An 18,590-nucleotide genomic window follows, 5' to 3' on the forward strand; every position below is an offset into this window, starting at 1 on the left:
TATTTAGACCACACCAAATATAAAGATTTTCTTATGACATGGTTCAAGAAACCTTTATGGACTTTATCATACCCTAAGTAGGTGTGCCATCCGTATCGATTATAAAATCCTTCCAAGTCGAGCAGATCGGTATTTTGTAACATCATCCATTCCCGGATCCAGGAGACACTGGCAGTTTCGTGATATAATTTCAAGTCTGGCAGGGAAACCCCCCCCCTTTATATCTATCAGCAATTTGTGTTTAATCCTGGGTCCCCCCCGCCATATAAATCTAGAGAAATCCTTCTGCCATTCCTTGAAATAGCCCGTTCCCCCGATCACAGGAATTGATTGAAAGAATAAAAGCATCCTTGGAAGCACATTCATCTTTATAGTGGATATTTCCCCCCATAATGATAAGTTAAGTCTATTCCAGATCTCCATATTTTTTAAAAATCTCTTTCCAGGTCTTAATATCTTAAAATAAGTTGTTGTTTTTTGCCTAAGCCATATTCCTAGATATTTTACTTTCTTACTAATTGTCAATCTGGAAATCCTTTCTAGTTCCTCTTTTTCTTGGGTTTCCATATTTTTAATCGGCAGTTTTGTTTTTTTACTATTGAGTTTAAAACCCACCACCTGTCCAAATTCTTTAATCATTTCCAGCACTTTTGGTAAGCATTCTTTTGGGTTTTCAGTCGTAACTATCAAATTGTCAGTGAAGGCTTTCAATTTAAATGATTTTCCCCCTACTACAATTCCTCTTGTATTTTCATCACTACTTATTTTCCTATTCAATATTTCCAAAATCAAAATAAATATTAGTGGGGACAGAGGGCACCCCTGCCATGTCCCTTTCCTTGTATTGCAACTATATGTAATACTGCTATTTATGATAAGTTTATCTCGCTGTGGTTTAACCCACAGCGCCACCCACGTCCCCGCTGCTCCAAGTATATTGCCCCAATTCCTTTGCAGAGTTTCTTCAAAACCCATTTGGTTAATTAATCTTTTCATGAAGTTCCAGGAGATGTTATCAAATGCTTTTTCCTTGTCTACCAACATTAGTTTATAAAACATTAGTCCCCTCGCCTCGCTTCTCACACGTGGACCGGGAATCTTTCTTTTTAGCACCACAGAGGCTTCTAGGGTCTCAGGACACCCACCTGAGCCTTTGGGGGCCGCGTTGCCCCCCAGGTCCCCTACAGCGATCAGGTTTGCCCCTGGAGAGAACGAACATGTGCCCGGATATGAGTCATGGCAAACCAGAAGTCCCTTGACAGGCAAAGGTTTTCCATCACCAGCTATCTGAATTTTTAACAGGAAATGTCAAGGATCTAACCTTCTAAATACAAAGCATGCACTCTGCCACTGTGCTGTAGTCTGTCCCCAAAAGTAGCCATACGAAAACCACAAATGGAATTTCAAACTTGGTACTTTTCCGGGGGGGGGGGGTGCATGGTTTACTAAATTCTGAGAGTGCAAATGATGTACATGCATATATGAACCAAATCTCTGTGTGTGCTTGCATGCAAGTGTTAGAATTACACATTTTATCTTTTCTTCTTTTTCTGTTTCACAGTCCAACAAAGTAGTAGGGAAAGTTCAGATCCAAGTTGCAGACTTGTCAGAAATCCCTCGATGTAACTGTAAGCCAACTGACGAAAACCCTTGTGGCCTGGAGTCAGAGTGTCTGAATCGAATGCTGCAGTATGAATGCCACCCCCAGGTTTGCCCTGCAGGAGAGCGCTGCCAGAACCAGTGCTTCACCAAAAGACTCTACCCAGAAGCAGAAATTATAAAAACGGACCAGCGCGGCTGGGGTCTGAGGACAAAACGCAGCATTAAGAAGGTAACATATAGGATGAATGCTTTTGAACTGTTGTAGAGTGTTTAAATAGATGGCTGCTTTGGGGGGGGGTGTCTTCCCTTGCATTGTAGCCCATACAAATAAACTTTGAGACAGAGTAAAGGTAAAGGTACCCCTGCCCGTACGGGCCAGTCGTGATCGACTCTAGGGTTGCGTGCTCATCTCGCTCAAGAGGCTGGGAGTCGGCGCCATCCGAAGACACTTCCGGGTCACGTGGCCAGCGTGACGAAGCTGCAGCTGGCGAGCCAGCACCAGCGCCGCACACGGAAACGCTGTTTACCTTCCCGCTAGAAAAGCGGTCCCTATTTATCTACTTGCACTTAGGGGTGCTTTCGAACTGCTAGGTGGGCAGGAGCTGGGACCGAACGACGGGAGCTCACTCCGTCACGGGGATTCGAACCGCCGACCTTACGATCAGCAAGTCCTAAGCATTGAGGTTTTACCCACAGCGCCACCTGCGTCCCTTTCTTGAGACAGAGTAGGTGAAAATAATTCTTGTTGGTCAGATTGGTTTTAAATGTACAACTCAAATATTTGGGGATCCCTACTGTTAATAATGGGACGCGGGTGGCGCTGTGGGTTAAACCACATAGCCTAGGACTTGCCGATCAGAAGGTCAGCGGTTCGAATCCCCGCGACGGAGTGAGCTCCCGTTGCTCGGTCCCAGCTCCTGCCCACCTAGCAGTTCAAAAGCACCCCTAAGTGCAAGTAGATAAATAGGTACCGCTCCGGTGGGAAGGTAAACGGTGTTTTCTTGCACTGCTCTGGTTCGCCAGAAGCGACTTAGTCATGCTGGCCACATGACCTGGAAGCTGTATGACTCGGCCAGTAAAGCGAGATGAGCGCTGCAACCCCAGAGTCGGTCACGACTGGACCTAATGGTCAGGGGTCCCTTTACTTTTACCTTACTGTTAATAATAAGTTTTATTATTATGACAAAAGAAACAGTTGGCAGGCAACACTGCCATTATTCCTGTGTCACCTGTAATCAGCAGAAATGAAATTTCAGATTAAGCATAAAGAATACAGTTTTAGTACAGGGTTAGCCAATGTGGTGCCTCAGAGATGTTGTCAGACTGGAGTACACCACCTCTGTTTTATGGGGGTGCTTTATTGATTTAATTTTGATTTTTCATATTTACCACCCTGGCAACTTACTTGGATAAAGACTGGAGTGAAAATATCTCCAGTAAACAAAACTGGAAATATTTTTGACTCAAGCTGTTGGTCACCCATGGTTGGCTGTGAATCCACATGTGATGAATAAAATATTTAGGCTTCAGCGGTCTTCCTAGAGCCCGTTGCCCAGTGACAGTAGCTAAGCTGACTTTTCTGAGCTCTCTCCATCAGCTGCAGCTAATATGGCCAGGGGCTAAAGATGAGGAGAGCCATAGATCAGCAACATCATGAAGGAAGGGGGGCTCACAAGAGTCCCACCCTGTTTTAAAAGCTATCTACATTTTTCCAGCACATGTGCCAAAAGCAGTCTCTTATAAAATAAAATGCAAGTTTTATTGAATCCTCACCAATAGTATTTATTTAATTTATGATTTGCTTTCTGTGAAACATCTTGGAAGTATTCTAGCAATACAATAAAAACATAATGAAGCAGCTACATATATTAAAAACAGTTAAATGGTTTACCTGCTACAGGCACAGCTGAAACTGCCCCAAATAAAGTTTAGAATGTCTTAAGATGTATAGAGGCCCTGTTTCAAGCAGCCTGCATTAGGCTTCTACAAGGTAGAGGGCAGTGTTAGAAACTGAGATAGGAAAGCTAGGAGCTAAATGGCATCTTAAACCCAGGTTGTGGGCACAACAATGGAATGTCTAGGTGCACTTTTTTATAACAAGAATACAAAGCTGAAAATGAATGAACTGCAGCTAAAATCTTATAGTCATTTTCACATGGTCTAGTCCTCCTCTGGAGACTGCAAAAAACAAAGCCATGCTTCTCCTGCCCGCCCCTAATGTTCTTAAGAGGGTCTCTTTTCCAGTCTTCAGAGAGTAGCTGGAAGTGGGGAGGGAGAAAAAGGTCCTCCTCTCCTTCCACTCTGCAGTTTTAATCTGAAATCTTAGGCGCTGTACTGTACCCAGAGCTCAGAAAATGCTCGCGTTAATGAAATTCCTTGTTGCAAAATGCGCCTGGAACAACGGGAGCTTCGATCGCTGGAAGAGGGCCCTTTCTGCTGTCACACGCCAAGTTTGGCATTTCTTCCTCAAGCAGTTGTTCTTTGAGCTGACACTGCCAGCTTCTTGACGGCTTTCCTATTTGCCCAGGAATTTTTAGGTTGTGGTTGGATTTTTGTTCTTATTTGCTCTTAAGTGGTTTGGATTGTAACATTTTTTTTTTTTGTCTCATTCTACTTAATTTTGTTTATTTACTGGTTTTAAATTGCATTTATATCTTGTCTATGAATTCATTTTTCTTCACACTTTGTACACTTCCTGTTAATCTTTTGATAAAGGGAGAAATGTTTTAAATTAATTAAGCATATTTAGTAGAAGCATATTTCTTTGGGTTTTAGAAGGCCTCAAGCGAGACAGAATTGGGAGGGATCATAAAAATTATGTTAGAAGGAAATGTAGTTCTACTTCCGTCTTTAATACAAAGTATATGTGCCTTAAGCCGCTGCAAAGGTTTCCGTGGTCCCATTGCTTGCTAATTCACAGATGTGTATATGCTTCCAAAATGCTTAATGATTTTTATTGAATGAACCTCTTCAGCGTTATTCTGTGAGGGCACTGTAACCTTTTTGCAAATGACTGTATTTAGATTATCTTACCAAAGGCCACACAGTTCATTTTAGTGGTGCATGATTCAAGTTTCAATCTCTTTTTCTGCTGTACCACACTGCTGGCACAAATACAAGATGGGGTGACACCTGGCTTGAGAGCAGTACATGTGAAAAGGATCTAGGAGTCTTGTTTGACCACAAACTTGACATGAGCCAACAGTGTGACGCGACAGCTAAAAAAGCCAATGCAATTCTGGGCTGCATCAATAGGAGTATAGCATCTCGATCAAGGGAAGTAATAGTGCCACTGTATTCTGCTCTGGTCAGACCTCACCTGGAGTACTGTGTCCAGTTCTGGGCACCACAGTTCAAGAAGGACACTGACAAACTGGAATGTGTCCAGAGGAGGGCAACCAAAATGGTCAAAGGCCTGGAAACGATGCCTTATGAGGAATGGCTAAGGGAGCTGGGCATGTTTAGCCTGGAGAAGAGGAGGTTAAGGGGTGATATGATAGCCATGTTCAACTCTATAAAAGGATGTCATATAGAGGAGGGAGAAAGGTTGTTTTCTGCTGCTCCAGAGAAGCGGACACGGAGCAATGGATCCAAACTACAAGAAAGAAGATTCCACCTAAACATTAGAAAGAACTCCCTGACAGAAAGAGGTGTTCGACAGTGGAATTTGCTGCCAAGGAGTGTGGTGGAGTCTCCGTCTTTGGAGGTCTTTAAGCAGAGGCTTGACAACCATATGTCAGGAGTGCTCTGATGGTGTTTCCTGCTTGGCAGGGGGTTGGACTCGATGGCCCTTGTGGTCTATTCCAACTCTATGATTCTATGCTTGTCTCCTAACAAGGGATTTATTTTTGGTGTTTATTCCTTGCAGTAGCATCACAAATTGCCAGCATGCATTTCTTTTTAATCTTTTCAGGGTGAATTTGTCAACGAGTATGTTGGTGAGCTAATTGATGAGGAAGAATGCAGATTGCGAATCAAACGAGCACATGAGAACAGTGTGACCAATTTTTATATGTTAACTGTTACAAAGGTAAAAAGAAGACATTCTCTCTATGTGGGACTGGTTCATGTAATGCCATCTCAGTTTCAAATGAGTTACACTTTAAATGCCACTGAAATCCCAGTAAGTGACATCCACTGCATGGGTTACCACAATGAGTGACATTGCAAAAGGCTTGAAATGAGCCTATTCAGCCTAGCTGGCTGGCTGCTCCACCATATCCTTGCAGGGAGTGTGGTGATGCTACTGCAAGGGTATGTGGGAATCAGGCAATTAGAAACTGGATTGAGATATCAATGAAGCCTTCATAAAGCATGAGGCCACTCATTCAGGTGGAATTACAAGGGCAACTACTTGCCTGTTGAGTCTGAAATGCAGTGAGTGGCAAACTGTGTAAAAAAAAAAAGTTATAGCTAGGAATTGTCCTTAGGGCTGGGTGATGTCAGCTTTTCAAAATCACAATTTGTCACCAGCCTCAGAACACAATCTGGGGTTACACCGCAATATTGAAACAACAAGCTGTGTTGGCCCCAGCCCTGCGAGGCCCTGGGTGACTGCCGCCACTCTTCCCGCAGCACTTCGCGAGGCCAGGGACAACGCAGCTTGTTCCCAGCGCCAGGCACGGGGGGTGGAGGGAATCCATCCTCAGCGTGCAGAGGGAGCAGGCTGCCTCAACCTCGGCTCCTCACTGGGGCTTCCTTGCACTGCTCAGCTGGGGGGTGCAAAGGCTCCTGCCCCCCAGCTGAGGGAACCCTGATGTCTCTCTGGCTTGTGTGCAAGGCATTGGGGCTCGCTCAGCTGTGTAATGGAGCTGCCTCCTTGCCTCTGGCTCATGTGAGCTGGAGACGGGGTGGGGGCTTCTTCAAACTGCTCTGCTCAGGAACACATTGCTGCCCAAGCCTTTGTGGAGCAGTTTAAAGAAGCTGAGGGAGAAACAAGCTGAATCGCTCTGGTGATGCAGTTTGCTCCTCCCTCTGTGGTATGAGGGGCAGAGCGCGGTGGCGGCTTCACCTGGAAGTATACCTTGGGTGAAGCCACCACTGCTCTTGAGTCCCTCTGCTACCAGCAGCCCATCTTGGAAGCAGCGCTGGCAGCAAAGGGACTTGGGAGTGGCATCGGCTTCATCCTCTGTGCGAAGCTGCCAGGTGAAGCTGCCATCACGCTCTGCCTCTAATACCAGGCATAATTGGCCTCAGAGAATGTGCCCCCCAAGGCCACCTCACCCTAAGAAGTCGCACCTGCAAGCACGCACTCCCCACTTGCTTGAAATCTCATGCTAATCTGCTTGTTGCCCTTCAGCCTCACACTTAGCGGAGGCCTTGTGCTTCTGTGCTGCGGTCAGCATTTGGCAGCAGCATGTGTTGGGAGATTCCATTCCACCTTTTGTTGCAGACATGAGATTGTTGCGTGTCACATGTCTGTTTGCAGTCCAGCACAAACTGCTGGGTCTCGTGAGTGGAACTTCTGCTCTGTGTATTGTGCGGGGAGAGGCGACAGGGTTTTTTCTTCGTTTTTTGCTTGTTCATCCCAGTAGTAAGGACCAACCCATTGCCCTAGCCCCACCCGCTGGTTCATCTTGATATGAGCCATGAGCCACAAACCTTCTGAATATATGGAGTTCACACATCTAGTTCGAACTGAGGTAAAGTTGGTGCTGGGAGACAGACCCTGCAGAATCAGGTGGAAGACCCACCGTGTGCAGCATTCTGTTCTTAGGAGGGTCGCATATGGGAAACCTGCAAGTTGGACCTGTTCAGTCACGATCTCCCCTCTGGCAGTGCTTAGCATTTGCCATTCAGGGCTTTCATGTGGTAGAAGCACTTTGTATTTCTGGGCCAGTTACTTCTCTACAAACACAGTTCCACATTGGTTTGTGCCTAAATTCTTTCCTGTCTCAGTGAATGTTATCTGCAGATAGTTTTGTTGAAACTTTGAAGAGTCTTGAGGTAACTTAATATCTGGCACAAGAAAGTGTGTTGCTTTTTGCTACAACAGGATGGATTCAAACTTAAGTCTTATACATTTTGTATATGATTGTGTCTCTGTTCTTTGGTCTTTTTGAAGGACCGTATAATAGATGCTGGCCCCAAGGGAAATTACTCTCGCTTTATGAACCACAGCTGCAACCCCAACTGTGAAACTCAGAAATGGACAGTGAGTGGAGATGTCCGAGTTGGGCTCTTCGCTCTCTGTGATATTCCTGCAGGTAAGAGTGCTTTGGTGTTGCTCCATTTCCTTTTAATGTTACTCTGTCTTCCTCGCCTGCCTTGCAACCTTTTCTTGCCTTTTTCTTGAGGATCCGTAATACTGTAAATTGTTGCTCTGTAGTGCAACAATATAATTGGGTGATGGTCCTGATCCTCAGGTAGGGGATAGAGAAGTGGCAGCACAACAGCCACGTTCTGCAGTGGAATCAGGAAGGGTCTGCGGTGGTTGAGACCATTCTCACACTTTTTATCACATGAGCACTGAATGGGCACAGAAGGCCTGTCACTGCCATGATTCAAGGTCTTTTGCTTTAGACAAAAAGGGAGGCATACAGTGCCCTATTCAGAATAGACCCACTGAATGTAATAAACAAGACTAAATAAGGATCATTGATTTTAGCTAGTCTACTCTGAGTAAACAAGGTGAGTAAGGTGCAGCATGAAAGAGGTGTATAAACCATGTGTGGTGTGGAGTAAGAGAAGTTTTCCTTACTCTCCCATAATACTAGAACCTGGGTTCTCCAATATAGCTGAATGTTGGAAGACTCAGGACAGACAAAAAAGTACTTCTTTGCACAGTGCATGTTTAAACTATAGAATTTGCTGCTGTGAGATAGAGTAATGACCACAAACTTGGATGGCTTTAAATGGGAATTTGACAAATCCATGGAGGATAACACTTTCGATAGCTGCTAGTCATTAGGGCTGAGCAACATCTGGTTTTCAAGATCTAAATATCACAATATACCATTATATCACAATGTCTTGAATGTGTCTTGGTTGCTTCTTCCTTTCCACCTTAGGGGAGGAAGACACAGCCGAGAGACATGCCCAGCCCTGCTGAGCAAGCCCTGATGCCTCTCTAGCTCATGTGAGCTGGAAGGCTGCAAGAACTTCCTTAAACTACTCCACTGGGAATGGGACGTCTCCTACCCCTTAGCTGAGTGAGCCCCCATATTGCTCTGACTCGTGTGAGCCGGACAGGCAGGCGGATTCCTCAAAGGCACAGGCAGGCAGAGCCCAAGAAGGTGCTCTCCCAGAACCCTCTCAGGCTCCATCTGCCTGCGCCTTCGCTGTCTGCAGGCAATTTGAGCTGGTGTGATGTACTGCCAGCTCAAAATGTCTGAAACTGGTATCACGATCTGAACGCCATACTGGTTTCAGACAATTTCCCAATATATTGCCCAGCTCTTCTCGTCATGATGGCTTTGTACTCCAATATCGGTTGTGGTGCTCCTTCAGTCTCAGTTGCGGGGGGAGAGTGCTCTTCTGTTCATGTCATACTTGTGGGCTTCCCATTGACATTTGGGTGGCTGCTATTGTGGATTCCCTTTCTGGCAAATTCATTGCACAGTTTTTGCCAAATGCTGCAGATGCACCTCTTTACCCTTGACATACATGTGTGATACGGATCCGCTCTAGTTGTCATGGTAATTCATTCTGAACTGTTTTTAATGTTTTAAGGATAAGTGTAGAAGAACAAGTGTGGAATTCACATGTGCATATACCATATAGAAATAGGGCAGGCAAGGGACCTGTATCCTGAAAGCCATAACACCAGGTCAGTTTAGAAGAAATTTCTTGGCTGAAATGCTCTGACCTTGATGGGCAAGAGGGGCAATCACATTTTAAAAAATATGTTGCTTACTTGTCCAACCTCTTTTAAGATTTGACATGTGCTGGCGCATCATAATTTTCTGAAATACACTTGATGCTGACATTGTTTCACAAACAGCTAGTGTGTAAAGTGCTTCTTTTGAACTTCTAGGGATGGAATTAACGTTTAACTATAATTTGGATTGCCTGGGGAATGGCAGGACAGAATGCCACTGTGGAGCAGATAACTGCAGTGGATTCCTAGGAGTGCGGCCAAAGGTTAGTTGTGCAAGCGGAGTAAAGCCCTCTGGGACAGAATCGGCAAATAGAAACCTTCATGCTTAATGTCACACGGGGTGCCCGAACCTCCCCAATGTATGTGGTAAAGCTCATTGTGGGAGAAAAACGGGACCATCCGTCCCTGTTCTTTCTTGTTATAAACACACACAGCATGTACAAAACATCTGGTGCCTGCTTGGATCTATTTGGGTGATGTACTACTTTTTGTTACTGGCTACTGGTGTCTTCAGGTGTCAGTGCCAGAGCCTGAGAAACAGAAGGAAGGGCGGGGGTTGGCTCTTCTTTTTAATGGTAAAAGGTAAAGGACCTCTGACAGTTAAAGTTGTCTAATCCAGTGACTTGGTGACTCTTTCCTCCAACTGCTAGACGGCGTGTGCAACAGCAAATGAAGAGAAAGCAAAGAATGCAAAATTAAAACAGAAGAAGCGGAAGATAAAAACAGAGCAGAAGCAGATGCATGAGGACAACTGTTTCCAGTGTGGAGATGGAGGTGAATTGGTCATGTGTGACAAAAAAGACTGTCCCAAAGCATACCACCTCCTCTGCCTTAACTTGACACAGCCACCCTTTGGTAGGTGCTTCCTGACTTGACTTTACAGGTTTTTCTTGGTAGCCATGAACCTCTGTGTGGAATTATTAAGAGCAGGCAGAGTTCACCTGTTTAACTTTGTGACACCTAGGAAACAGTTTGATATTCCAACAACATCCCGGAGGGAAGGGAGGGGGTACAAGTTCTCCATCCCTGGCATATATGATGGTTAATAATAATGGGATCAAGTAAAGGTGAAGGTAAAGGACCCCTGGACGGTTAAGTCCAGTCAAAATCGACCATGGGGTGAGGGGCTCATCTCCGCTTTCAAGCCAGGTAGCCGGCGTTTGTCTGCAGACAGTTTTTCTGGGTCGTGTGGCCAGCATGACTAAACTGCTTCTGGCACACCGGGACAGAAGCCAGAGTGCACGGAAATGCTGTTTACCTTCCTGCCACAGTGGTACCTATTTATCTACTCACACTGGTGTGCTTTGCTTTCGAACTGCTAGGTTGGCAGGAACTGGGACAGAGCAACAGGAGCTCACCCCATCACGCGGATTCGAACCGCCGACCTTGCACTTTGCAAGCCCAAGAGGCTCAGTGGTTCAGACCACAGTGCCACCTGTGAGTGGGACCAATAAACTACATTAGCATGTGGTTTATTAAAGTCTTGTTTTCTTTTTTATATTGAGAATAGAACTGAGCTAAATTGTTTCCTCAAACTTTGCCTCTCAGATTTAGATTGCAGAATCCCCTTGTTTAGAGCAAGCAATAGTTTGCCATTTCAAACGTTGGTTTATGCTTTAAATCTCGCACAGGATTCTTAGGCAGCTTCAAACCAGTGTTTGCTGGATAGGACATAAAACTGTGGTGTATGCTGCAGAGAAAGTAATTAAAAACCTGGAGTGTACAAGAGGAGAGAGAAGTACCTGAGATAAAATGTGGCTTGGCATTATGTGTGAGCTGGAACTATGTGTGCCTTGGCAATCTGGTAACAGGATATTTGCTTCCTAGTGCCTGCACTAATATCTCCCCACACCCTGCTCTGTTTTCAGGAAAATGGGAATGTCCGTGGCACCAGTGTGACATCTGCAGCAGCCCTGCCTCTTCGTTCTGTGAGTTCTGCCCCCATTCTTATTGCAAGGATCATGAAAAAGGGGCCCTTGTGGCCTCTGGCTTGGATGGGCGTCCGTGCTGCTCTGAACACAACCCCAAGGCTCCTGTGGCACCAGAGTATTGGAGCAAGATCAAACGCCGATTGGAACAGCAGAATCCTGAGGAAGATTCGAAGGAATAAACTTTCCTTTCCTTAAAACAACAACCCACCTTGCCCCCCGCCCCACTGAGTGGCACATTATTGTGAATTTGGATAAAGTGCCATGGCATCCTCTCTTTTTGTCTTTGGGGTGGCTTCCCTGGAACTCAGACAGGGGCCACCTGAGTCTGTGTGGCCGTTGGCAGCCTGTAGCACCTGCGCTCCGATCCATTTGCCCTTGAGAAACGGGATGAAGTGTCTTGGCAACCTTTTGTTAGAAGAGGAAGCCTTTCCGACATTTTTGTGGGGGGAGAGGCATCATGTTTAAAGTATCTTCTCTGAGTGTGGAAACCAAACATAGCAAAATATTTATTTATTTAAATTTTAATGGACTTTGAGGATTTTGCGTCCTACTACGGTCAGTGTGTCTAAAAGGAGTAGCAACACCAGCCTGGTATCTATGGATGTATCTGTAGGGTTATTTTCCTGTCTAGTTTTAGAAACATGAGAAAAAGCCTCTGCACACCAATAGCCTTTTAGATAAATCTTATTAGGGGCTGGAGCAAGAGCCTATCGTGGCAGCTGGCAAGTGACATGGCCTCATTCCAGTACGTTCACCATGACGAAAAGTTTTGAGATGAGGGCTGGTCTATGTCACTTTAACTGAATGAAGAGTGATCATACTAGAGGTTCTCCCACAGCAAACTAGTTGTGATCTGCTTACTCTTGAAGTGCATTCTGTTTGAAACTACATTTTCAGAAAATGGTGAAACTGTAGACTTCTTACATGCCGTGTTTGAAACCCCACTTCATTTTGAAAGTGCTTGGGGAGCAGCTGCTTCTGAAAGATTGCGTCCACAATAATTCACTTTAGATAATGGGAAATAGCTTGAGGTACCTGGGGGCATCTGGTGTCTTGTCCACCATTCAGTTTAATTAAGCATAAGTCACTTTTCTACCGTGAAAAGAATGATTAAACAGTGCTTTCCTTGCTTGTTGTAAGTCTTGCCATAGTGCAGGGTGCAAAGTAAAAATCTACTGCCTTCAGAGTTTGCACTCCCAGGTTCTGCCCTAACTGGGCTCCACTAAACTCTTGTTTTATGGGCCACGTGTTGTGCAGGATTTGCCACCTGGCCCTCCGAGGTCTCTGCTGGTTTAGCCCCTGATTATGCTTTCCCTTTCAAATTTGAGAGGCAGAATTTGGCCTTCAGTGTGCATTTTTAATGTCCAATCCATGCTTGCTCTGTGGCATGCTTGCCAATATCTGATAGGTTCATTTCCTTGGTCCAGGCTCCTCCTACTTTCTGAGGACCTAGGATACTGTGAGTTTTGGTTATTTGTTCTGGGGCTCTATAGCTGATTTTGGTGTGTGGCTTGGTCGTACGAAATCTCTTGATTAAATAAAAACCTGAATGTCTTTAAAAGTACGTTCTTTAACTGTACAGGGTATAAAATGGCCCATGGTGATACCATCAGTCTAACAAAAGCAATGTTTGTATCCCAGAAGGGATCATGTTTGTTAATAGCTCTTCGCAAAGCAACAGTACAGTAGCCAATTTTACCAACTTTCTCCCAATGAGTGCTCTCTAAATGTGTCCAGAGACACTTACTGTAATTATAACCATGCATTGATTTATGTGGAAAAGTTCAACTTCAGATATAGACTGGTCAGTACCAGAAAAGAAGACAGTAGGCTGTTTCCTGGCTCAGCTTTTTCAATAGGCTTCCTCCCATCAGCCACCCTCTGCTGCTTTTAAAATGCTTCTAATTTAAGAGAAAATGCAACTTACTTTCCTCCTTTTGTACAGGCAAACACACTACATTTCTGCAAAGCGTATGAATTGTACTTTAGCTTCAGTATTTTGCAGAGTCTTTCTGCAACTCCCATTGCAGAACAGGTTCCATTGCCTCTTCCTGCTCTGCTTGTGGGCCAGTTGAGTGGTATAGAGCTCTAAAGGAAGTTGCCACACACTTGACCAAACTAAGGGGCAATATTAAAGGCAAAAATTAAAACACTACACTTTGTTTTTTTGTGTACTAGATTTTAATTTTCTGAATATGTTGTTTGGCAACATGTTGGTATTTTGAAGGAGGAGTGGGAAGAAATCCTCTGGGGGAGAATTTTGTCCCCATCTAAAATTGCACGCTCAGAGCTTGCCTTCCCACAAGATGGTAGAGCCGCTCTGCCTGCCCACTACATAAAGCTGGTGGGCACAGAATGGTGCAAGCACTCTCCGCTCAGACTGCTGTATCTTCTCTTCCCTACACTCCTTTGTCACTTGATGGAGTGGGAGGCGCTAGATGGTGCTCAGTTCTCCTGTGGCAGAGTTTGGATAGATCAAATAGCCAGTCCCCAAAGGCTTAACTATTCCTGGCAACAGATGCCATTCAGGTAGTGATGGGTTTTGAAATGTACATAGCTACTAAGTTAACCGTGGACAGTGTTGGCTTTTAGCCACCCTGCCCTACAAGGTCAGCACCCAAGGAAAATATCTCATTGAACCAGTGGTCAAGCCAACCCTCTCTGTGGAATAAATAGGAATTCCATTGTCAGGTCACTTAGCAGCTTAAATTATTGTATGCACTGAAATGCGTATAGAAGAGGAAAAGGCATTGTATTTGGATGGAACCTTTTGGTGTGCTGGAAAAGTGGCTTTTGAACCCCACAGGTTCTTCATAAGGTTAAAATGTTTCACATCTTAACAGGGGAGACTATGAGTGTTCTTTTAATTTTTTATTATACATCATTATTTAACTTTTTAGCACTTGGTTTTTTAAAAATAATACTGAAAAACAGCAAGGAGCCTTCTTTTAAAAATGCAGAGCTACAATAATGTGACATTTTAAACAAGTTTTATAACAAATACTAATCATGGACTAATAAGTGTTTCCATATAAGCAAGTCAGTCTTAATATCCTTGTGGACTTTATTTTTCTTGGTTTCTAAATATTTTGTCACCTTGTCACTGTAAAATGAGCAGTTTAAGCAGTGCCATTTATTGGAAGATGGGGTTGCACCAGTTGACAGCCTTTATTTGGATTGGTAAACAGGCATTCCTCTCCCCTGTGCATGCTTGCCTTAAGCAGAGAGGTGGACTAAGCACTCCTCCTTTATCTCTTGCCCTGCTTTTCCCCACTTCTGCCTAACGACTTAAAATGAAGGCTTGAAGATTTTCCTCAGGCAGTTAGTGGAAAGGGCTAGAACAATGCCTGGCCAATACAGTAGGCCACGGTGGTCCTGCCTCATTTCGGTTGCAATCTTATACGCACTTATCTGAGAGTGAACCCCTATTGAGCACAGTGGGACCTACTTCTGAGTAAACTTGCTTAGGCTTGTTCTGTGAATTCAGTGGAATTCAATTTTGTGTGTAATTGCTTTAGACTCTGTTTGCACAAATGATGATCTGGCTGTGTGTAGAACATGTTAAGGTTTGCTTTACTCCATAGATTGGAGTATTTGCTGGCTTGCTCCACTATAATACTGCAGGTTTCTGTTCTTTTTACCTTGCCCATTGGAATGAAAGAATGGACACATTCAGCTCAGGAACGCTGCCTGTAGAGTAAGGAAGTATTCTGGTTGAATTGTCACCATGACATTCACCAGAGATTCAGGGTTGCTTTTCACATCACAGTCTTAATAACACAGGTGCACTGCCACAAGAAACACTTTTTTTGTCTGCAAGCACATCAAAAGCTATAGCAATATGTGATTCCATCTCCAAAAAGACCAGTACACAATAAAGGCCGCCGTTTTGATGCTGTTCCCGAGAGGTCAGCCAGATGTGGCATGATGCAGATTCTCCTGTCCAAAGTGGAGTCCTGTCTGTGGACACCTACTAGGGAAATGCAGTCGACTGGGATGCCCCCTGCATTTTCCCTGCATCAGATGTCACTCTGCTCACAGCACGTGCAAGCAATGGACAGATAGGGAACACCATGCGAGGTAGCACTTCAAAACTACACGAATAATTTGGGTTACATTTTAAGGAAAGGCAAAGCGTCTTCTCTTGGGAACGTCCACCTGCCCTATCATCTTTGCAATACTTTTCCATTTATCTCTCGAGATGGGTGTGATTTGCAGCTGCATTATGCAGACATACAGTCATACATGTCTGCCGCTGTTCACGGACAAGGGTTTGTACGTACTATAGAGTGGTGCTTTTGGTTTGTTTTTACATACAAGTATGCACTTCTCACATTGTGTTTTAGCAGCCCTCAGGTGTGCATCTGTGTTACATAGATTGCTATGTGAGAAACAGCCCTTTAGAACTTGTATTAACATGAAGTAAAAAGGGAATTGGGTATTTCATTGGTCTTTTTTGCTTGGACTCTTTGCCTCCAACATATACAGGTGGTGTTGGGAAGATGTAATTACTAGAGTATCATTGACAATGACCTTCTAACCATAGTTGACTGTATATACTGAGAAGTTATGGGTTGGGTGTTTTTTTTGGGGGGGGGGGTCTGCCGCTGGTACGAATTTAGTCACTTTAACATTGGAACTTCTGCCTCATTGAATTCAGGGTTTAATGTACTTGAAGCTGTTCCCATTCTTACTTTACAGCTTGTGTTATATTTATGTATTTTATATGGTATTGTGAAAGTCTCTCTTTTTCCCACCTTAACACTGAAACTGACTTCTGCTTCAGTTCCTTGGTCACGAGGCAAACAGAAAGGACTTGAAAAGTGTCTCCTTTTCCTGTGCTCTTAAGAAAAAAGGACAGTTGTACAAGACATCAGCATTATGACTTTAAAAAATATTTTCTTTTCCACAATCAGTTAGTCTTCTTTCTCTTGCCCCCTTCATGCATTTCAGGAAAGATATTTGCACTTATCAAAACACTCCTGGGTGTGCTTTAGATTGCTTTAGCGGGTAGAATTGGGCAAATCAGCATTTGTTGTATGACAAGCTGCGGTGCAGATGCAGTTGGGTGAGGGGTCCCCTCCCTGGACTTTGGTGAGAAAGAAATGAAGTTTCTTTGCAACTGTGTTTTCATGCAGAAGTCCAGGGGTGGCAAGCTCTGTTGCTGTGTGCTTGCCATATCTGCCAGTGGGATTGGTGCAGAAACCATACAAGCTTCATGGAGAGGAGTGCAGAATGCTCAGGAGCAGAGCTTGGTGGGTTACATCCTTTCCCCCCACGTGTTAACTTCATTTCAGTTAAAAGAAAAACACTGCCACTTTGCCAAAGCTGTTCCTCCATTCACAGCTTCCCATTAGTGATGCTATTGGCAGTTGTGCAGAGGAACCAGTGTAGTGGTGGTTTTGGAAGTCTGCTTTTGGAAATTAATAAAATCAGTGTGTTGAATCCTCTCCCAAACACCTGTCCTCTCCCCCCAAGTGGACATCCGAAGGAATTATTTTTCAATAAGAACTGGAGAAAATATTATATTTGTTTATTCATTCATATTGATCTGTGTCTAGCCTGTGTCATCACCCCTCCCATTTTAAAAACAACAACAAATAATTTGTGTTGCCGTTGAAAACCATGATGGTAAAATAGCTATTATGACTGGCTAGTAACAAGACTGTGTCTTTTTATTGTTTATAAGAGTATGTGCTTATTCTGACATTGCTATATGAAAAGAAAAAAATCCATTTGTACCCACACATGTGATATTGCACAATGGGCACCAGTACCAACAATTTGTCTCCATTCCTGTGTACTCTATCTGTAACAATGAATTTGTAGAATTGTTATTTCTGTAGACCTTGTTACTACGTACCAACCTTTGTAGATTCTGTGAAATGTTATTTTAACAAAAATCACCAGAGTCTTTAATAGCAAAAGCATTGTTATTCACTTTAAAGTCAATATATTAGAGGAGTTTCTCAAACCCAAATAGAAGCTCTCCACACTTTTAAAGTCGTGTTATTTTTTCCCTGGGGATGTTCCATGGGGACATTACTGTATTATGACTTGATGTTGCTGCGTAGATTTTGAGACTTAAACAACATTTTGGAGGGTTTTGTTGTTTGGCCTATGTTCTCTTGCATAGTGTGAAATCTATGGAGCTTGGTTAACCTGTATATAGATAGCTCATTGTTTATTAGTCATAGTGTATCTAGGATTGCCTGTAATATTTTAGCTTCTTACTGAATGTGAGTGATGGTAGGAACATATAATTTTTGTACATTATATTAACGGAAATGTTGCCTTTTTTATTTTACAAATACTTTGGAATTCAGATGTGGTTTTGCTTCTGTGAAAATTAATTTGGAAAGGTTTTTAAAATGACATTCCACTGATTAAATCTTTGCTTGAGGTTGACTTCAATAAATTGTTCTGAATGTTCCAATTAAGTATTTGACTATTTTATTTTTTCTCACTGCCTCTTCAAGCATAAAGGGTTATTTTGAGAGTAGCATTTTTGAATTGATTAGAACTAAATATCTGTTACTCTTTTGTTAAGTATATTGCAGGTAACAAATGGGGAAATGCCTGGGGATAAAATACCAAGCAAACTGTTAAGAGTGCCACATACAATAATTGTCAAAAATGTGTATAATTTTCTGAAAGAATTGAAGGTTTGGATTAGCTGCCCAGTCTGCTTTGTTTTGTGGAACAAGATGTTAAACAGGGACGGGCTCCAGGGGGGTTGAGAAGAGAACAATTTCCAACATGTGAAAGGAAAAGATGGTGATGCCCTATTGAAGTTTCTCCCCTCTTCCCCCATGGAATTGACTTTGGGAAGTGGTTGCAGGGGAGAAGAGAGAAGTGGAGCTCCTGTAGGGAGGAAGGAGTAGAAGCCTTGGGGGAGTCATAAATGGAACTGTTTTGGGGTTTGTGGAGGAACTGAGGGAGAGTATTGAACAGATGTGACTTGTATCAAGGAGAAAGTGTCAAAATAAAAATAGGAATGGGGTTTTCCAAAGGAATGTTCAGAGAATAATGGAGGGCTGAAGCACAGAAAAGATTGTATTGAGGTAGTCTGTCTCTTAGGGAGAAAAATGGAGAATGGTGATTTGTTGCTGAGTATGTGAGTAATAGAAAGTTGTATTGGCCAGGGTATCTCTGAAGAGGTAGGGCAGTTTTGTGGAGGACAGAATCGCGCTGGGAGAACATTAAAGGCAAGCTGAAACATGGGGTAACCTAAAAAG

General features: G+C 43.6%; 1 protein-coding gene across 4 annotated transcripts in view; it reads left to right on the top strand.

Moving 5' to 3' along the window:
• The window catches only part of NSD3 (nuclear receptor binding SET domain protein 3), an 84,812-nt gene extending 67,020 nt beyond the window's left edge, over positions 1 to 17,792 (top strand). For all 4 annotated transcript variants that reach the window (XM_028708203.2, XM_028708201.2, XM_028708202.2 and 1 more), the window contains 6 exons: positions 1,562 to 1,831; positions 5,516 to 5,632; positions 7,667 to 7,808; positions 9,578 to 9,684; positions 10,072 to 10,276; positions 11,290 to 17,792. In XM_028708203.2, the coding sequence (XP_028564036.2) occupies positions 1,562 to 1,831; positions 5,516 to 5,632; positions 7,667 to 7,808; positions 9,578 to 9,684; positions 10,072 to 10,276; positions 11,290 to 11,531 (1,083 nt within the window). In that variant the 3' untranslated portion in view covers positions 11,532 to 17,792. The remainder of the gene's footprint in view (positions 1 to 1,561; positions 1,832 to 5,515; positions 5,633 to 7,666; positions 7,809 to 9,577; positions 9,685 to 10,071; positions 10,277 to 11,289) is intronic.
• Positions 17,793 to 18,590: the final 798 nt, after the last annotated feature.

The sequence above is a fragment of the Podarcis muralis genome, chromosome 15 (assembly GCF_964188315.1).
Source record: "Podarcis muralis chromosome 15, rPodMur119.hap1.1, whole genome shotgun sequence".
NCBI lineage: Eukaryota > Metazoa > Chordata > Lepidosauria > Squamata > Lacertidae > Podarcis > Podarcis muralis.